This window comes from Scophthalmus maximus, chromosome 1, assembly GCF_022379125.1.
Source record: "Scophthalmus maximus strain ysfricsl-2021 chromosome 1, ASM2237912v1, whole genome shotgun sequence".
NCBI lineage: Eukaryota > Metazoa > Chordata > Actinopteri > Pleuronectiformes > Scophthalmidae > Scophthalmus > Scophthalmus maximus.
The window spans coordinates 8,966,509-8,988,481 of record NC_061515.1 but is presented as its reverse complement, the minus strand read 5'-3'; the positions used below and the strand labels follow the sequence as shown (position 1 = coordinate 8,988,481).

The 21,973-nt window shown below is 43.0% G+C and overlaps 2 protein-coding genes across 2 annotated transcripts in view; one reads left to right on the top strand and one right to left on the bottom strand.

The window, feature by feature from the left end:
• Positions 1–61: 61 nt before the first annotated feature.
• On the bottom strand, positions 62–2,450 carry LOC118313230 (transmembrane protein 158). The gene has a single exon (XM_035638571.2). The coding sequence runs from the start codon at positions 2,036–2,038 to the stop codon at positions 1,340–1,342; it is 699 nt and encodes a 232-aa protein (XP_035494464.1). The 5' UTR covers positions 2,039–2,450; the 3' UTR covers positions 62–1,339.
• Positions 2,451–10,753: 8,303 nt separating this feature from the next.
• The window catches only part of lars2 (leucyl-tRNA synthetase 2, mitochondrial), a 28,628-nt gene continuing 17,408 nt past the window's right edge, over positions 10,754–21,973 (top strand). Inside the window, exons 1-7 of the mRNA XM_035645222.2 lie at positions 10,754–10,924; positions 13,550–13,787; positions 15,123–15,254; positions 20,032–20,123; positions 20,198–20,258; positions 20,345–20,434; positions 20,842–20,985. Coding sequence (XP_035501115.1) covers positions 13,554–13,787; positions 15,123–15,254; positions 20,032–20,123; positions 20,198–20,258; positions 20,345–20,434; positions 20,842–20,985 — 753 coding nt within the window. The 5' untranslated portion in view covers positions 10,754–10,924; positions 13,550–13,553. The remainder of the gene's footprint in view (positions 10,925–13,549; positions 13,788–15,122; positions 15,255–20,031; positions 20,124–20,197; positions 20,259–20,344; positions 20,435–20,841; positions 20,986–21,973) is intronic.

Sequence of the window (21,973 nt, the reverse complement as noted above, 5' to 3'; positions counted from 1 at the left end):
TAAACCTGTAACTGGTCCTATACACACAGTGGCACTAACGCTCTCACACATAGAAATCAGGTAGGTTGTTATGTGGTAAAACTCTCTTTAATTTTGGAAGGCAAAGAAATGTCTTGTGTAAGGAAACATCCACGTTGTACAGCGCTGAAACATCCATTTGTGACAGACGGGGAGTAATCGTCCAGAGCATCATTACTCTACACTGGCGATTAAAAAGAGGGGAGGGACAGAGAGAGGACCCCAAGATGAATGAGGTTAGCTGATAAAGATTTTTACAAAATGTACAATATAACCATGAGCTTTTATGAATGGATGTAGTATGAACCAACTGTATAGAAACGATTTACAGCCACCTCGAGCAGCACTGACATTAAGATGCTGCTCATTATTCAGCCATACATTATCACTCTGAAAGGGAATATCTTAATCTATTGAAGTAGATTTTAGTCATAATAATTCCTTACGTTCACCTTAAAAAACTGAGGTAATTTGTGAAATTATCATTATTATTATTTTTATCAGATATATAGCTACGGAGTTTGCTCAGTTTTCTGAGCATAAAGAAAGATGGAGCCAGAGGAGCCCCCCCTAAGTCAAAGGTACATCTCATGTCAAAATCAGTTTTCCAAAGACTTCAAGCATTTGACATTGTGGCCTCAAAATATTTAAACTTGAAGTGTGGAGTAAATTGATTCAGGCTACTGAGAACAGGTCAGAGGAAATCTGAGATATAGCCTACAATCTTTTTTTTTTTATTTTCATTCAAACAGTAACAGCCTACAAATAAGCACAAATTAACTTGACATTAGAAATCTAACAATATAAATATTGAAACTCTGTGTCAGTCATGAACAACATCGATGTTTCATTATGTATTGGGGGGAGAAACTATCACACTTACTCTGAACATGACCGGGTTAAATATATACTGTATGTGACGGCACATCTCGAAGTTCAGTCTTAAGTGCAAAAGTCCTACACATGGCATAAGGCAAAAAACTTTCTAGAAAGATTAAAAACTATACAAACACAGTTTTAAAGAGAGAAAGTCTGCACAGTTCACGCTGACATAATCTATGGGAAGGCCTACAAGGGTATTCAAAAACACATTGGTATTGGTCCCAGTATAGATTACTATTGGCTAGCACAAGTCTTCATACATTACCTTGGTTGTCCTAACGAGGAGGAGGTTTATTAGAGAACAACCAGAAACTAAAGCGTTTGATCGAAAGAAAGTTCCCCAGACCTCCACCATCCTTCATTCGCGTGGAGAGTTTGAATGGCTACAGTTACAGCAGTACAGGCAGCACGGGCTCATTGCTATTAAGGGTCATTTCGATTATCTCGGTCTCCTCTGCTCCATGCCGTTGGGCAGAAACCCTGCAATGATGGGCACCGGCCATATGAGCGCAGCAACGCTCCACACGATGATGACCAGAGTCATGAAACACGCCACAAGTGTCGACTCGATGGGCTTCCTGTTCAGCCGCCAACTTTTGTCCCCCTTCAGCTCGTCGAGGCTGAAATCCACGCAGCAGAAGGCGACCTGGTCGCCGCTCTGCTGGCCCCTCGACCGGCCCTGGCCGAAGCGGCGGTAGCGGGACATCCCGCAGCCCACGCACAGCCGCAGCTCCTGCTGACCCCCGGTGACCCCGAGGTGCTCGACGACGACGGGCGAGATCGCCCGGTTGAACGACGCGGAGAAGAACGCCCTGCCGTGGTTGTTGGTGGTGTAGATGAGCACGTCACACTGGAAGCCGAAGCTGCTGTCCCAGCGCGCCACCAGCGAGGTGGGCAGGAGCCTCTGGACGCTCACGTTGCACATGGAGGAGGCGGCGGCGGCGGCGTCGGGCGAGGCGTCGCCCTCCTCCGCGGACCTCTTGGAGAAGCGCACGTCCACCTCCAGGTTGGCCAGGAACCGGTCGGAGGAGTTGCTGGGCGGCAGCAGCAGGTCCTCGTCGCTCCAGCCCTGGCATCGCTGCAGCAGTCCGGCCACCGCGGTCAGGGCCAGCAGCAGGGTCGGGGAGGCGGTCAGCATGGCACAGGGCGCGTCTCTCCCGCTCGCATGGCGCTGTGACGATGCGCAGGGCGGCGGACGAGGCGGGCGCTGTTTGAATGGGCCAGTCTAAATTGATAAAAAAAAAAAAAACCCACAAAAAACGCAGCTCCCGACAGAGAGATTGAACACACAGCGCGACAAGGCACAACTAGACAGGTTCAAAGCTTGTCACATGCGCGCATCCCGACCCCCCCCACCCCCCTCCCGTTTGGATATTTCCCTTCTGACTTGCTCTCCAGACGCGCCGCGCAGTGGCTCCGCGGGAGAGGCGGGCGGAGCAGCTCCGTGCGCGGCGCAGCTCCGTGCGCGGAGCCTCGTCGTCATCGCGGCTCCGAGCTTCTCTCCTCCTCTGACACCTCAGGTGTGAGCGCTGAGCACCGGCACACGGCGGGGCGGCGCGGGGGGGGGGACACAGGCACCGAGGCTGGACCTCCTCCTCCTCCAATCAGCAATCCTTGCATGAACACATTCCTCTTTGTCTCTCTGTCTTCCACGATCAGACCGACTCTTTTTGTTTCACCCATGGGAGGAGAAATGTGGCGCACTGTATTCAGGACAACCTGCAGACACCCGCTCAGAAAATTCTGACCATACATCACATAGAAAGACTCCTGTGAATCATTTATCAATCTATTTATTTTGTCGTCCAATTCAAATATGCTGATTTAAAAAAAAAAAAGAGAGTCAGATTTCCCTAATAACCACAATATGCGAACAACAATATCAGTGTGCACCACTTTGGTCAACACCGAAATATCACGACAACTATCGGACGGATTGCCATGAAACTTTGGTTCTCAGTGGATGAGTCCTACAACCACTTCTTACATCTCCTCTTTCGAATCCTAGAATGCACAACGCGTTGGCCTTCATCAACGGAGGACCTCGTCTGGTCCCACTCCCGTCTGCCAAGAACCAAAATCTGAGGCTGCAGTAGGGTCCACGGGCTCATGGAAACTGGACAGTGGAAGCCTGATGAATCTGGATGAATCGGCTGACGATGCAGATGGCCGGGTCAGAATTTGGCATCAGCAGCACGAAGCCATGGACCCGACCTTGTGTCATCGGTCCAGACTGGTAGCGGTGATGTAATGGTGTGGTGAATGTTTTCCGAGCTCACTCTGGTCCCCTAAATACCGATCAATCATCACCCGAGACTATCAGGAGTATTGTTACTGACCACTTCCATCTCTTTATGGCCATACTTCATCATATATGATATATGATATCATATATGATAATAATGATAATGCTTCTTGTCACAGAGCAAAATTGGTCTCAAACTGGTTTCACGAAAAGGACAGTGAGATCAGTGAACGTCAGTGGCCTCTCCCAGTCACCAGACCTGAATCCAGCAGGACAACTCTGGGACGTGGTCGAACCGAGTGGCAACCCACCATGATGTCACCCAGTGGTTTGTGAACTGTCCTTTCGAAGCCTTGAGTTTAGCATTTTGGACAGCGCCACCGTAGTTTTTTGAAACCAGAAGTAACCATATTTGCTCCGACTCGTTCCCAACTTGGTGTTCCCTAATAAGGTGCTCAGTGACTGTTAATTTGGTGCTCTGGCGTCCCCCACACGGTGGGATTCCAGGTGACAAGAGGGTAACTGACAAGGTAACGCCGATAATTTCGACTGTTGTTTCATCAGAGCTGAGAGATAAGAAGTTAATCTGCGTACCATGCCGGAAAGATTAACACCTGAACCTTGACCTAATAAGAGTACATTCCCTGAGTTGGGCTGAGCACAGATGACGGCCACCGAATGAGCAGCCGTCCCGCCGAGCAGCAGGAACTGAAGAGCTTTGGCCGAGGGCACGTCACATCAAAATGTGATCCTTCGGAAATGTAAGGGACAATTTAATTCAGCGTGTTGAGAGTGAAAATGTTAGTCATTTGAAAGTATTTCCCTTCGTTCAGTGGCAATACATCCTGCTTTTGTCACACGTTACACCCTCACACAGGTTTCTGTGCTCGTCTGCAACATTGTAAAAATACAAGGTGAACCTAACCCTCATGAAAACTGTTCTGTGGGCTTAATTCGACTACATGCTGACGTTACACAACCCTGTAGATAAAAAGAAAAGGGGGGGTTTGCTCCCTAACAATTGTTCTACACAACAACCTACAATTCAGCACACTCGACGTTCAAGACGAAAAGTGCTGTTACAATTGTCAAGTCATGTCCCTTTTTCTTTTTTCCTTTTTTGTCCCTGTGTGGCAGCTTCTCACAAACACAGATTACTCCAGTCGAGATCAATCTTTTACAAAAGCAAATGAAAAAGTAAGAGAATCTGGTTCGGTCGCAGCTGTCTTTACACTAATACCACAACCAGGCTGTCGTAGACGACAATAAATAGTTATATTTGGTAAGTTTTCTAGCTTCGATTCATGAAAACACTAAAGAGACAGTCCAACAGCCCCGGATCAATTTGCTTACTTATTCATCCGTTGCCCGCCCGAGAGCTTTCTGTATGTTGGTGGTTGTTCCTCTCGGCCATGTTGTGGGCTCAGGGGCAGCCAGACGCATAAATAAACATGTGCCTCCACTGTGCTGAGGCAGCAGGGGTTTTGTACACAGTGTGTGTCACCCACCTGGCTGCTGTATCCGACGCTGGAGAGGACACAGTCGCTCCCACTCCCACTCCCATGCCCTCCCCCTCCCTTCCACTCTTTGTATTTTGGATCCCGTACTTTATCACGCACGGCAAATCTGATTATAGCCACAGCTGGGGACACAGTCGCAGTTAATCTCAATCCCACGGTGTTCAAATAAAAGTTTGAACGTTGGGGCCGTTGTGGCTGAACACCTGGTCCATTTTGGCGAAGGGGGTTTCAAGCCGCGGCCACTGCTGTGAGCCATGGTTGGCCCAAATCTAACTGAGCTGCATTTACTCAATCAAATATCAATTTTCTGCTGCGTAAATCCATAGATATTGGTTGATATCTGCCTACAATCATTATATGTGTATTTAAATGTCAGAGTTGATGTATTTTCTCTTTTAGTTGACATCCCAAATCAAGAGCTCTCTGACGTTTTAAAAATAATGTATGGACACTAGAGGCTCCTCAAAGGTGTAAAGGGTCATTATATTCATTTTGTATTGTACCCACCCTCCTGAAGAGGCTGTCCCCTCCTAAAAACAAACAAAATACAAAACAGATATCACAAGCATCCCCCAATCACTTAACTGTCCATGTACCACGCTTCTGATAGTCAGTTTTTCAAGAGCGATATGGAGTTTAATGAGCAAATAATTATGCGTTTTGCCAGTGTACTCTTCCTAACAAAGTATCCATAATGCATCAGAAAAGATAATAAGCTATTGACAGAATTGGGTCATTGACCAGAGGCAAAGCGGTGATGAATTATTCTCTTTTATCTTTGCAGGCTAGGATATTCTGTATGAATGGGCATGAATTGTTTTCTTCTGCGCTCTTTAAATGGTATAATTAGCTCGGGAGGCCTGCCTCCATGTATTTGATGTGAGGGCCCGCCGACGAGGAAAAGAGTCTTTGGCCTCAATTTGCACCTGAAAGCCCTCGCTCCTCTTGTCTCTGTTTAATTATGACAGTGAATACTCCGCGACCGTCTTGCTTTAAAACAATCATGTAGTTATTTGGTCCTCTTCCTCCACGCTCAGCCATCTCTCTGGTGCTCACAAATACTCCCACACATTTTCCAAATGCTGGTCCCTCCCCGCATCAGACATGCTCTCTAGACAACGTACTGGTGAGCGGAGCAAGAAAATATAAATGACTTTCTTGTTCATTAATTATGCTATAAAAATGTAAATTGCTTTGGTGACAAAAATGCAAATGGGACTAAGATAAAAGTCTCTTGTGCCGAAGGAGAACGTATGAAACATTCATTTTCTCGAAATGTTGGCTCTTTATATAGGAAAGCCAAAAAAGGAGGACCAGTTAGTGGCTCCTGGCCTTCATCAGCTCCGTGCTGGATCAGACAGCTACAGTCTGACCCACCGAGTTCCACATACAACCAACTTAATGAGAAGTTTAGGATTGGGTGCATGCATCCTGATAGTCACAATGTTCAAGGTCCCCCTTTTTACAGCTGAGCCTGATGAATCCCCTGCTGGTCTGCAGCAGTCCTGTCATACCACCAATCACTGCCAGGACTAATCACCACGGCAACAAAACAGAGGTTTCCCTAGAAGCAGGGGAGCAGACACACACTCAAACACACACACACACACACACACACACACACACACACACACACAAACACACACACACACACACACACTCACACACACACACACACACACACACACACACACACACACACACACACACACACACACACACACACACACAGATATTAAACTTGTATTGATAAAAATAAGACTAATAACATCGTGGCCATTGTTATTGCCATGTTTGGTGTTAACCGCAGCCACTAATACATATTCCTATCAATGCTGTGTTCAGATCCTGTCTATCACAAAATCTTTCTTCTGAAAAACAACACTATATTCAGAATACGATAAAGTCAGGTGGCAAAGAGTCAGTGATTTGCAGAGAACTGGTGACAAAACAGTTAAAATCTGGGCAGCGTTGTACAACAGTGATCATTATGTGATATTACATTCAGGCTCTGAAGCTATAACATTTTGAGAAATGGTTCAATAATACCCGCAAATGAAATCACGTTCTACTAACATAAGGCAGCAGAAGAAGCGTTCATGCTTTATTTAAAGGGGCCCTCCACCTATTATACACACAGAGTTCAATTTACTGTATCCTTGTACAGGGAGTAAATGTCTGAACACATCAGACATATCAGCCCCGGCTGTTTCAATAATGACCATTCTTTTTTCTGATCTATCTCTTGTAAGTCGCCGAACTTTAATAAAGTGCGACGCTAAATTTCCGTAGAACCCTCTTAAGCAAAAGTAGGAATGTTAAGTTAGATCAAAGAATTAAAACTGCACTAAAACATATACAATTAGAAGTGTATTTACAGGATAATATGCAAAAGTATTTATGTTTTTAAAAAGTAAAAGCTCATATGCAAGTATGTCTTACATAATGTTAGATATTGAATTATCATAACGCTGCATTAACATGAGAGCAGCCTTTTAGTTCTCTTGTCAGTTGGCATTTTGGAGTCAATTATCTCACTACTTGTACATTCGGTGGGGGATTTAATCCATAACTATGCGTCACATTTAATAAGATGAAAATGAAAAGAAAATGTTAGATTCTGAAAAGCAATTACTAAACTTAGATTTTATTAATGTTAACATGTGAACTCCCTGGGAAGCAGAACTGATGGTGTGTGGATTATTCTTGTGAAATAAAAATAAACTGCACAAAGTTGAACTTGCCGTCAATCAACTGTTGGGAATTCATAATTACAGTGTCGACTCCCTGAAATGTAGTGGAGTAAGTACAGCACAAATTGTCTTGGCCCCAAATATTAGCACTCCTTCACTAAGTAGATTGTCAGTCTCTCTCATTGTTAACCTTTAACTGAGAGCAATTAAAATGCTTATGAACACGTGCAGAAATTTTTTTTTTTTTACCCGGGGACACAACAAGATGGTAATTTAAAACTCATTGTGTTTGAATCTTAATCAGATTGCCACCTGAGCCTCACTTACAGCTGGTTTGGGTGCATCTAGAAGACTGAAGAGGCTGTGCGCTAATTAGTAACAGGGTAGTTTCGCAGAACAGTCTGTGCGTTGCAGAACCTTTGTTTTTGTTTTTTTATCCCGTGTGAGTGGACGTAGTGCAGCAGTGGGAGAAAATGAAGATCGGGATAGAAAGTGATGCTGCTAACAGATTCTTTAAACTCTTGTTCCAGCTACTAACCTCCTCATCTCCTCTGTACTGCCCATGTTTCTCTCTGTGGCCTTCGTCTACCACAAGAGTAGATAAGTGTTGAACACGTCGGGCTGTCGATGTGAAATAGGCCCTGGAAATAACATCACACTCATTCGATTCTCTGAAGCACGGTCAGAGGCGTGGGGAGACCTATTTCAGCCTGCTCCCTGCCGCTCTGAGGGAGCCGAGATGGTGCGAGATTGCCTTCGCCGTGGACCACTTCTTATTGAGGCAGATGTGGATTGTGAATCACACACACGTTCATGAAAGGTCACCTTGGACAGGTGAAGACAAGTCAGCCCCCCCGCTCCTCCCGTCCCCTCATCTGCTTTCTACCTAATGCATTGCTGCTCGGGCAGCTCCGCCTGGTCGTTTGTCATCTGGTTCTCCGCTGGTGAAATGCAATCGTCCCCCGAAACAGGGAACGAGGGGGTGATTACCATGGGTTGTTTGTCATGGTGGGAACGGGGAGGCGGATGTGGGTGGAAAATGAGGATGATTGGTTGCTTTCAGAAGTGATTTGTTTGAAAAACAACCAAGGCTGCTTGTACCTGAGACTCAAAGGAAATGCAACGGTCCAAAAACGCACAACTTTGATGCAACCAAAAATAAATGATTAAAAGACATTGAATTCAGAAATGATGCCAAGCAGCACTTTAAACTGTTAGTCGAGTCGTATATAAAGAAGTGGAACACTGAGACAAAGCTGGCACTTGGGAAGAGGATGAGACTTTCACAGAACTGATTCCATTTTTTTATTTTTGTCTTTTTGTTTCTCCACTCATTTCCAGCAATAACCTGGCTTTGTTCACTCAGACGCTCCCCTGAGGACGTCAACTCTCCATCTGCTCCTGTTATGTGACGCCTATCATTTTCACTTGTTACATGGATGGAGAGACATTATTTTCATCCAAATATATAGTCGGGGAAAAGCTAATTTCAATCAAGATTCAGTGATATTCAATCATTTGTGAGGATGTTGTGCTCTCAGTGGAATCTGACCAAACCACACCCACACAATCCTGACGGAAACGATTATCTGAGGGTGTTGTGTTGGAGAGTTGACAATGAAAAGGAGACAGGGAACAAGTGGAGAGAGAGAGAGAGAGAGAGATGAATGACTTATCAGCAAACCAGGACCTTTGCAGTTCTGTAGCATGTAACGATTCAGCAACTGGAGAACTACATTATCTGAGTTTTTAAGACTTCAAAATGAATTGTAAACTTGACAAGTGGTGATTTCACGTGGAGTTATCTACTGGTACTATGTATTCACTGGGTGCACTGCATGGCTTCCTTTCACTGTGCTGGGCCAAAGAAAAAGTCACATGACCAGACATAAAATCACTACTGTCATATCTACAATTTGGTTTGTGTATGGATGAAACAAATAATATATAACATGTTGATAAGTTGAGCTATAGTTAAATTCAATGCAATTCAGTTTTATTTGTATAGCGCCAAATCACAACATAGGCACTAGTAAGGTCACGACCTCACAATATTACAGAGAAACAGAATATTTCTACAAGAAATTTCAAACAGACCTGTTGGGGGGAGAGGATAGAAATTGGGGGAGAGAAGAGAGAGAGACCAGGAACAGTTATGTAACCATTATTTCCCAAAACACTGAACTAGTCCTTTAAAAAGATATACCTACAACTGTGATTCATCCTAAACTTTAATTTGAATTGTTGTCAGCTCATGCGCAGTTGGAACAAATTGTAGCGTACATAAATAATTGTTGGGAAGTTCTGTTAATCTGCTAGTTTTGTTTCTTTAATAAGAGCTAGAGTGGGAAGTCTAAATTGTTGTACCACCAGAGAAGCATATTTTCCGAAATTGTTAACATTTCATATTTTGGATTGCAGGTTCAGTTTTGAACAAATGGTAAAACACTATAGCACCAGCACCTGCAGTTCTCCATGAAATACAGGACTGATGAGGCGATGTGTATGAGATTCATTCATCAGGCTTTATGTGGAGAGTTAGAGTCTCAACTGGGTCAAAAACCCATTTCCCTGGCTCATTCCTCCTTCTCAGCCACATCCTGTTGTGCCCTGGGCGGAGGGGCCCATTTAACTCTGATGTGCAGCGGCAGGCCGGATCAGAGCCCAGGTTTAGCTCGCTGACGTCAGGCTGGAGAACTCTCTCCAGCTAATGACAGCCCACCCTCCTTTTTCTCTTCAGTCACCCGCTCTGACTTCTCCTATCTTTCACTTCGTCTGTCTGCATGTCAGATCAAAGGTGAGAGCCACGGGGAGAGGTCGAAAAAGAAGAAGACTCAGATGAGACGTTGCCTGTCTCCTCCTCCTCATTTTCCTCCTCAGCTTCTCTCTGCTCTGTGATGACGATAAAGTAGAGGTGCTGTCTCTCAGCAATCACCGTACATACTGAATAAAAGGTGGAAAAAGTGATACTCTCAGAAATCACTTAAAACAGAAGTGTCTCCTGAGATACTTGTAGAGGTGCAGAAAAATGTGTGTCATGTAATCAGCTCAGTCATGTTTTTGGCAAACTCTTTGACGACTATTTATAAGTTGATTTAATTTGGTTTGAAACGATTTCGTCTGTATTCCTCAATCAAAGATGGAGGCAATCTTTATGAAGGGATATGTGTTGTAATGGCCAACTAGCATTTAAATTAAGCTTTCAAGATCAACAATAAGCAATTATTAAGAACATTATTAAGCCAGGTTGTGAGATATAATAGGTGAAACAGCCAGCTGCGTTTTATACAGTGTTGAATGATGAAATAATCCTTATATAAATATGAAAGCGCCTGGTTATCTTTCTCCCTCCCAAACTCTGTGGGTGTGTCATTGTCAACCCACGACGTGTTAATAAAGTTTATTGAAACCAAGATGGCGGCGCCTGCAGTGAAGTCGTGATCCAGGGAAGCAGGTCACTTGCAGGGGATTTAAAAGCTCGACGTGAATATTTCTAGTATGGATTATTGGTTTTATGTCATCGGCAACACAACGCGGAAACAAAGGAGCGGGAACTGAAACTGAAGGTACATTCATTCAGCTTGTATGTGTCGCTAACAAGGCGCGACTGGCTGCTCGTGTGTTGTCGCACCAGAGGTTACGTCTGTCATGTGGATTGATGCGACACTGTCGTAAATGATATCCTCATGAATATTAGGACCGTACATCAAGACATGTGACACGTTACATCTGCATTACGTTTGTCTCACTGTGTGTGTGTGTGTGTGTGTGTGTGTGTGTGTGTGTGTGTGTGTGTGTGTGTGAGAGAGTGACCAGTCGCTTGGTCGAGAAACAATCAACTGTTTTAAAATGTTTGATTGGTCATTAATCTATTCAGCATTGGGTTGTTCAATTCCTAAACATTGTTTTTGTCCATTGTGTTTCCTATTTTGTTTGTTCGTCAAATACTTAAACCATTATTTGAATTTCAAAACTGTTGCCGCTTTATTTTCCATCAGTCAGTCACTCAGTCAGTGGTTTCATCATTTTGGCTCCACTATTTATTCCCAGTAAATTTCTGACTGTAATGTGAGTATTGTGATTAGAATTAGACCAAAATAAATAATACATTTCGCTCACACTATTTGAATTACATAAATTACAGGTGTTGTCTAATCAAATCTAAATGCATATGACAGTATTGCTTTAGTTGATTAATTCTCCGGACATCAAACCCACTTATTATTTTGTTTTTTCTCAGCACCAACATGATGCCTGAATTTCTTCCCATACCGAAGCCTTCCCCCCCCCCTCCAAACACGATTTGTTACTTTATTTGTTTTACAAATAGATAAACTACAGTTGACACAGTTATTATTAATTCCAGTAAGTATCTGCTGATGATGAGAAGAGTAGGAGGTCAAATGAGAACACAGCCAGCGTGCTGTTTGCAGAAGTTTTACCGTCTGTCTCTACAGGAGACGCCTGAGCCCGACGAGCCCAGTCACCATAGAAACATTTTCTCCGTCTCTCGCCTCAGCTCACTCACTCGCTCGCTCACACCGTCGGAGATGGTCACCACCTTGAGTGCTCGGCTCTCCCAGCATCGGGCCTGCCTGAGGGAGCAGCGTTGGCTGCTGCGACGCTCAGGTTACACTCCAGAGAATTTAGTGAAAAACAGTCCTGCGGGTGCGTGGGTGGCTGGCGGAGAGGTGAGACAGCACTTTGCGCTGTTTTTACACTCTTTTACTTGAAAAGTGTTGTAGTTATCGCCCAAAGTTTTGTCTTCTCTGGCCACTAATTCCTCCCGACTGCTCAGAGTCTTGATGAATGAGGCCTTCCACCTGACCGACAGTTGAATGGACTATGTTGTTGCTCAAAGTCTCTTTCATGATGCGTCTTTTGGTCATTATTTCATTCGCGCCCCTTAAGATCTTCACCTCTACACTTACTGCTAATCCTCTGCCGTAACCCTGCATTTTCATAACCTCTCTGAGTGAGTTCACCGTGGATCACATTTTCTTGTTTACCTATCATACGTCAGGCGTCGGGGGCGAGCAGATTATCACTTCCTCCATTCGGCAGCTATAAAATTCTCACTCTCTGTCTGATGTTCTCAGATCGCTCGACAGGTCAGATTAGCAGCAGTTTTCCTCATTTCCACGTTACTGTGGCAACTGTTTATATGTGTCTGTCTGTGTGTGCGAGACAAATTTAGCGTCAAATCGTTTTTTTTATTCTGTGGACTGTCTGACCAACATCAAGCCATATGAGAGTTTAGCCTAAATCAATAATTAGTTTTTTTTTTAGTTCCTATAGTTGTAAGATTGATAAACTGTCAGTTATTATCAACGAATCTGATTAATCATGTTTTGGGATTTTCCTATAATGCAGAATTTCATTCTTTCTTCCTACAAGTATTTACAAAAATGATATACTGGGAGCTGGAACTTCCCACCAGGTCAATGTCCTGCTAATGCAAAATGTCAATTTCCCAACAGCGGGGCAGATTCAAAGCGGAGAGATGAGGGAGTGAGTGACTGGAAATCAGATGATTGAAAATTTCATTCTCACATCTGAGCAGGGGGGCGGTGTTAATGAGAACAGGCGGCCCAGAGCCTCACTGTGATGCAGAGCGGAGTAATGTGGTGCAAAGAACACAGAGTGTGAAATGGCAGCGATGCAAAAGGAAATTTACGTGGTGAGCTGCAGAGCCGAGGCATCAGGACTTCAGATCCTGATGCCTCCAGATGTGCTGTCCTGTCTGTGGGGAAGGAGTAAAATTACCTTGGTTCATTTTTTTTGTCTTGAGAGCACTGATCATTATCATCCCATGATGGCACATTTCTGTGGATAAGATGTTGTGATATTTTTCATACCTCCTATACCGATTCAGTGAACATATCTTCCTTGTGGTTAGCAGCATTGTTTTCCCCTTTCACCGGACCGTTTTTTCAAGACTTGTTCTCTTTGTCTCTGAAGTTTGAAGGTTCTTAACTGTTCTGCAAAACAAGCTCAGTGTTTTACTTCACAGCTGAATCAATGTCAAGACTTTAAGTTGTATCAGTTTGTCAGTTTGCGTGGAGTCTAAGAAAATTTAAATACTGGTCAAATTGTTGTTAAATGCATGCCAGTGGGACAAAGATCATCACATTAAACATCAATGTGTGGCTGCACTTTTCAAATTCCTCGTCTCTGTTTTTATTTGGCAGAACCATGCAGGTGTCAGCGAGGAGGCTCGCTCTGTATCCGCTGGCCTTAGCCCGGTCCGGCCGAATTAGGGCTCCTCTCCTGACTCCAGTGCACCGCCTCTTGTGCCCCAGCACCCGCACCCTGTTCAGTGAGACAGGAGTGTGGGAGAAGGACTACCGGACAGAGAACCGGTGCAGGGTGGAAGAATGGTGGCACCCACGCATCATGGCACAGTGGCAGAAGGATGCGCTGGAGGAGGTAAAAAGGCCTTTGTGTTTATCTTGTTGACATCAGGCTAATAGAGTTGTTTACCTGTGTACTAGAGTCACATTTATGATTGATGTATCAGTATTAGGTGTTGTGCATGTTAACATCATATCCTGGTTTTAGAAAAACATGGATGAGCACGTAGCATGGTTTTTAGAAACTCGGATATGCTAACTACAATAATCCAAAACCAAAATAAAAAAATGGACTGCGCATGGTCTATTAAATGTTTAAAATGTAATGAAAAACTTTCAAGAGCTTTAAATAAAGTCTTCAGGAGTCTCGATTTGTCGAACCAAAGCTTCAAAACCAAAATATATCAACTCTACAATGAGAAGCAGCAAGTCCTCATGTTTGAGATTCTTTCTGACAAAAAATTTAGTAGTTGATCAATTTTCTGTGAATCAATATAACTAACAGATCCTCTCAACCAAATGCAGCAGAGTTTGGGCAGCCAGGAAAATGAGAAATGGTGGACATGTTGAGAAATGAAGATCCACCTTCATGCAGAAATTCAGAAACCTGGATATTGTTATAAAAATGTATACACAAAATATGAACAACTAGGTTCCTCCATGCTGGATGTAAATGTCTTCAGAATCAGAAAAAATTCAAAACCAAAATATTAACCGAATGTGCTGTAAATGTACTATTGCTAAGTGTACTTTTAAATCTATCAATATGGGCAGATCTGTTTATATATACGTCTGAAACACATTCAAAAGACTAATTGACTAATAGATCTTGAAGCTCCTTCAAATGAATCCTGGCTCTAACTATCCCAGGCCCCGTAGCTGATCTCAGACCTGCAGATCGGGTTCATTATATATCCTAATGGTCTGTCTGCGACAGGCTGACAGTGATTAGGTACATTCATGACATGCCTGCTCCTAATTAATTTATTGAAAAATTCATGACCCGGGTTTCCTGTAATCACGTATAGCTGGGTGTAACCGGTGCTTACCGTGCTGCCGTGGTAACAGTGTCGGTGAATGTAAACCATCCATAATCAACAATGCCACCGTTCAGATTCTGACGCTGTAATCAGAGGCATTAGAGCCTCGTGACAGTAATATACCAGAGGAGTCAGTCGGCGCTCTCGCTCCGCATGTGAGGATTTATTATGTTCCTGTCCAAATCTCGTCAGGTTAATGTGGTGTCTTTTATACCATACAAATTTAAAAGAGAGACAGATGATATTAGAGAAGTGCTGCTGCACCGTTATTGTCTTCTCAGGATTAAAGTTTTATGATCTTTTCTCCTCCTCCCATGATATTATCTCGTAACGCTGCACATTACTTTTGAATGTCTGTTGTTTTTCCTCAGGCTGCCAACAGGAAGAAGTTTTATGTCCTCTCCATGTTCCCATACCCGTCGGGGCGACTGCACATGGGCCACGTGCGAGTGTACACCATTAGTGACACCATCGGTCACTTCCAGAGAATGAGGGGCCATCAGGTATATCTGTCTTTCATTACATGTCTTAAGCCAAGATAGTTTATATTTTTTGACTGAAGAACATAGACGGGACACTATACAGGTTATTACAGACTTCTGTAATTATTCAATAGGTTACTGATGTTTTCCTATGATTATTATTTCACATTCCACTTTATTCCCCCCAAAAACCAGAAAGAGACGATGATCCCAATTCTTGACTAATATATTACAATGCTGGAATGTAACATTAAAAATGAAGGGGGTGAATGGTGCAGTGGTTTTCTGGAGCAATCAGATACTTAGATGAGTAACAAAAATGAAAATTCTTATAGTAACAATAAATTCTTACCTTATTTAGGTGCAAGAACTTGCAAAATTGGTCAAAAGAATCAATTCACCACCTGTTGTTTATCAGGAAAGTGTCTTTTCTTAAATTAAGCAGAGTTGTAGATGCTCACAGCTATTGACTCAAATATACCTAAACTTCTCACAGAAGGTGGCTATTCCTTTTATTACTTTCTTTACAAGTCTCTTAAAGGATGTGTCACTCGGAGAAGCATATATTACTGTGGTCCACTCTCATTTCCACTCTTCTGCCCCATTTTGATGTTAACCTCAATATTACTCCTTAAGCCACCGTTCTGTCCTGGAACAGTGAGTCAAGTCTTTCATTCAGAATTAATGGAGGTCTCCATATCCAGTGCATGATATTATGCAGTACCGACAGTATCATTGCTGCTATCTGTGCCGTCGCCCTCACTCTTATCTGTTTATTCCTGCTCTGCATCATCATACAAACAACACATTTATAATGAATATCTGTTTACACGTGCTCCCTCTCTGAACTCCGCTGCTTCGTATCTCTTAACTCATCTTCTGCTTACACAGTGAACATGGTGTAGTGCACTGACCTTAGCGTTTATTTAAGTACCATTAGTAGTGTAATAACACCTCCTTGAGCTGCTACCTTTCAATTACACGGCCACAGTTTACACTTAACTGGGAGCGTGTAATTAGATGTCCCTGTTTGTTGTACTCAATTCCTACTGTGCTGTATTGACTTCAAGTATTTGCACATCATTAGTTTACTAGAAATTAATGAATTGTTCATTTGTTGCTTGATTATTCTACTTCCATTTTTCAATTTCTTTAATTTTTTCTTTCATGTAGTCCTAACTCAGTTTGGCTGTTCTTCTCTTGTTAACTTTCTTTTTCTGCTACAATGGTCCAATTCTCTAATCTGTGTTATCCTTTGGCATTCCTGGGTGAAAACACACTCTTTAGTCAGACTAAATGATGCCATAATATTCCATTTTTATGACGCTTTGGACCTATTGAACCTTTTAAAAATGAAGTCTGAAAAGCGAGGACATGTTTCCCTCATTCTTGTCGGCTGACAGATGGAGAAAGTAGAACGTGCTAAACCTGCTTTGATGATCTTGAACGTTCCCGTAAAACATCTCCTTTCGGATATAAATAAGTTAAAGGTAAAATCCATACTCTCGATCTCGAGCACTCTTGTCTAGTTATTGACTGGACTCTGTTTCAGATCAAAGCGCTGCAGTCGATATTCAGCTCTCACTCTATTCGAGTCCTGTGAACGGTCGGTGTAGCACATCTACGAGGGGGACAACCAACGTCCAGTTATTTGGTTTGTTTCTGTCTCCACGAGATCCATCCTCATATTTATCCTGAAACAAAGTTGCTGTAAAGTGAGCCTCTCCTTTCTCTTTTTTTTGGTTTTCTTTTCCTGATGGATTTTACACTCGACGGTGTGCATCATCTCCCTCAACCGCAGAGAGAATCCCTTCAGCTTCTGCCTGGTTTCTCCCCAAACAGAAACATGGTTTCACACGACTGGTCAACTATTTCCTGCCCAAGAGTCTGTCTCCTCTCAGCATCTGTCTCGGCACAAACCCCCATTCTGCTGTAGGCACACGGTCTACTTAATTCACTAGTTAAATAGGGAGGTGCCGTCTGTTGATGGTCACACCTTAAAGTATTTAGTCTGTGAGACAGTCAGAAAGATTTTAAGCACAATGTTCTAACAATAAAAAAACAACATTTTGCTGTTAAGTTTTAAAAGTGATACAATATGCTTTTTCAGTGTTTCACTCCCAATACAAATGAGCCTCAGTAGATCAAGGAGATGTCTCCACAAAATTTTAAATTGTTCCTTTGAGGCAAAACTATACAAGTGGCTGGATACAACTAAGTGAATTTGTTTTTCATAATTTTTAATTAAATGATCATTTGATGTCATGCTCATTCTCCTCCCCCCTTTTTTTTTTCTTCCTTTGGTTGTTCTTCGGCTCCATAGTCATTTAAGGTGGTGATAATAAAGCAGACAAGTGCTGCTTTTGCGTTTCAAAGCGGTCACAGATGGAGAAAAGCTTCTTGCTGGAGCTGTGTAGGTGGACACTTGCATGTGGCTCAGTGGCTCCACATTCACTAATCCAGACTCCAGGCACCTTGTCCTTCTTGTCGTCACCGCGAGTAGCCTGTAAGCTGAAACTCGTCTCCCATTGGGACACTGATCTGTTCAGCATCACAGTGCCAGATGGTCCTAAAATCAGCCTCCACTCACTCCCAAGTCTATATCGTTCACTGCTTCCTGTCACTAATGCTCTGAAATGTGCTGTAAGATAATTGTCTCCTCTTCACATTTTGTGTGGACGTTTAGTGGAGCTGAAGCTTTTAGCAGTGAAAAGATAATGTGCCTCAGTTGCTCCCTTTGAACTTTGAGGATTGAGCTCACTAATTCAGGCCAGAACTGTTTCAGTTTAATGTCGTATTTTACACTGAATAAACTCAATTAGCAGCAAATCCGTCTTAATGAGGTGTTTGTTTCATTGTGCTGTGTTATTTACATAGTCTTTTTTCTGGCTCGCGCCTCGCTCCGTGTGCCTGTATTCCTCCTGAGAAGTCACAGCGGTCTGCCGCGCTCAGCTCTCTTAGCCTAATACTATCCAGCACTCGGTTTTACAAATGAAGCCCATGCAGTTACCAAGGATACCACTTCGTTTGAAACATCAAACCCGTTAGAGTCCGTACAATGATCCTCTCCTCTCCTGTCCTCGACTCCTCGTCACTCTGCTTCTCCTCTGCTTCACTCCCGCCTTCCACTCCTGTGCTTTGATCTCGTTTCTCTCTCTCAGTGAGCAGAGGAAACCCATACAGCCAAGAAGCTGAAGGGGAACAAGAGATGAGTGAAAAGAGACGTCGTCTCGAGTCGACAATAACTCCTGTCAAAGAGAGTGTAGGTTAGAGGGGTGCACGGAAATGGATGTGCATGAAAAGAATAAGAGGAAACGAGGGACAAAGCGGGCGTACACCACAGAGCAAATCACTGTAGATTGTGATGTTGTTTGGGGATTTTTGTGAAAAACTACCCATTATGTAATTTGCATCAATCTTGTTTGAACAAAGCTGTCACGTCCCGGTGTTCCGTTCTAGGTTTAACCTTTCCTTCCATTTGCTTTTTCATTATATAACAGCTGCTGTTACATGAAAATTGCAGTCAGTCTGCATGCATTAACCACAACGTGTAATGGAGTTGAGATCTCAGCAGGGACTGGCGCATTAGCATGTACGGGTCAGTGTGTGTTGCAGAACCCCAGCACTATTTTGCTGAATAAATTACCCTTTTGCAATGAATATTTTTTTTTTCCACTGGTAATGTTTGCATAAATGCTCCTTTCACATGTCGGATGACGAAAGCAAAGGCCAAACTCTCAAAATGCGAGTCATTCATTGTCCCCCTCCACTGTGGGTTATATATATAAGGAAGTTTGGATGTGGTCTGATAACTTAAATTATTTATTTGTTATAAAACCTAGTCCTAAACAGTGAACATGAAAAAATATTAAATATATTTGACTCCTAATTACGTGTATCTGCTCAAGAGCAAAAACTTGTCAACTAGAAAGGCTTCAGTTTACCAACAATAAACGCTAAGATTTGCGAAACAAATACCAAATTGTACACACTTAGCCCACTGAAAATTGCCTCATTTTTCTTTTTTTTTAGCTTTTAAATCAAGATACATTCATTTTCCCCTTCAAAATTAACAAAAATGTTGTTGCAAGGGATCTGCCCTTTCATCAGCATCCGCACCATAATGTAATAAGTTATTTCCACGCTCCAGCCCCATCCCTCCACCATGTTTGGTAGAAATTAATTTACTAGTTTTTGTGTAATCCTGTTAAAAATAATAAGGCTGCAACTAACGATTCTTTTCATTATCGATTGAACTGTCTATTTTTGTTGTTGTTGTTTGGTCCATTAAATGGTGAAAAATGTTGATCGTGTTTGCCGAAAAACCCGCAATGAGGTTTTGTTTTGACCACACAACAAAAATATTTATTCTAACTGTCATAGAGGAGCAAAGAATCAAGAAAATATTCACATTTGACTTTTTTTCTCTTCATAAAACCTACCTCAATAGGTTAATCAATTATCAGAATAGTTGGAGATTAATTTAGTAGTTTATTTTAATTGATTAACTGTTGCAGCTCTAAAAATGAACAAACAGACCAACCAACCAACAAACAAACAAACAGGCACAGGTGAAGACATTACCTACTTGGCTGAGGTAACTAACATACACAACAAGACAACAAGTAAAGTAACAAGTATTTTGTTATATTTTTAACATGTTATGGTGGAAAACAGAATTGTTTGCAACAATTTGAAATGAATCACTCATCAATCACTTGAAATTGTTGTCGATCAATTCATTATTCATTTATTGATGACATCCCCACTAATGCAGAGCCCATAACTGCATCCACAGGTGCTGAATCCGATGGGTTGGGATGCCTTTGGACTTCCAGCCGAGAATGCAGCCATCGAGAGAGGCCTTGACCCAGAGGAGTGGACTAAAAGGTAAGTAAAATATCGCTTCTGTTTGCATTCATCAATCGTTCATACCCTCAGGTTGCGTCTCCTCCTCCCCTCAGTAACATCCAGTCCATGCGGGAGCAGCTGGACAGCCTTGGCCTTTGCTTCAGCTGGGACCGGGTGAGGAGATAAAATAAAATGTGGGGAGCTTTGAGGTCCGGCTGGCACCTCACACTGCTGACATGACTCTGGCTTTCTCTTGACAGGAAGTGAGCACTTGTCTTCCAGAGTACTACAAGTGGACGCAGTATCTGTTCGTCAAGCTCTTTGAAGCAGGGCTGGCATATCAGAAAGAGGTAGGAATGGCCTTTGCACAAAAGTGCCCATCTTGATTTTACTTTTTGAAGGAAAAGTATCATTGGTGTAGGTCCCTGACAGCTACAAGATTTGACAGAGGCAGCTCACTCGTGGAAAAAAAATTAATGAAGACAAGAGAGCTTTTGATTATGATTAATGAAATGGGACAACATTGAAAGTATGCCTTGGTCTGTCTATTCAATCCAAATGTGTATGTGTTTTATTGTACCCTCTTGTGTGTGTGTGTGTGTGTGTGTGTGTGTGTGTGTGTGTGTGTGTGTGTGTGTGTGTGTGTGTGTGTGTGTGTGTGTGTGTGTGTGTGTGTGTGTGTGTGTGTGTGTGTGTGTGTGTGTGTGTGTGTGTGTGTGTGTGTGTGTGTGTGTGTGCGCGCGAATCTGTCATCCAGGCAGTGGTGAACTGGGACCCTGTGGATCAGACAGTGCTGGCTGACGAGCAGGTGGATGAAAACGGTCGCTCCTGGAGGTCGGGCGCTCTGGTGGAACAGAAGCTGCTCACACAATGGTTCATCAAGACCACCAACTATGCCAAGGTATGGCTCTTTAATGTGTGTGTATGTGTGTGTGACAAGTGTTGTCTGAATGGCTGACCAGCAGCTTCGTGCAGGCCGAAGTGAGAAGCTGACTGCTCTGATAACAATCACGGCTTACACTTCAGTAGCAGCAGCTGCTGCCGCCCTTCCTCTCTGCTTCCACAATCAGACCCCTGGAGACCGTCATTTGTAGCCGGGGTGGCTCCCGAGCAAAGGAGAGAGACGCATGGAGTCTGGGTAATACCACCACGCGGCCTGGCTGGCTGATGAGAAGCCTCTACCTATTCAGGTCAGAGGTGACCAGGCCTGCTGCAGGGCAAAATGACAGCTGTGGAATTACATGATGAAACCACAGGACACATGCATTATACATGTGGTACATGCGTGTTAGACATGAAGGCAAGCATGTGCAGACACCCACATTTTGTGTGCCAAGTGGTCCTTGATAAAGTTTGTCTGCCCTTTTCAGTTTGGAACATTATCTCAGTAAACAGAAATCCGTCAATTAAACTTGACTTTTCTCAGTTGAGGAAATGTCTAATATAAGTGTATTTTATTAGTCTGTCGATATCCCCATTAATTGTTTCATTTTCGATTATTTCATTTTCAATCATTCAAAAAAAAGTGAAAAAAATCATCAGATATCTTGTTCTGTCCAAACCCCAAACACATGCATGTTACAACTATTTGAATAAAGGCAGATAAAGATTGTCTTTCAAAAGCTAAATCCCCAGAAAGAGTCACATTTCTGCTTGACAAATACAGATTATTTTTCTGTTAGTTGTAACTTAACTAATCAATTAATTGACTTGTCCTTATGACAAACCGATGCCATTAGCAGCCAAGGCAGAGCAAGTTTGGGCAGATTTTTACGTTCCTGTGAGTGGATTTTTCATACCATACTGAAATACAAGAGAAACCAGTGCCTGAGGAAGTTCAGATTCAGATTCAGACAACTTTATTGATCCTGAGAAGGGCAATTCATTTG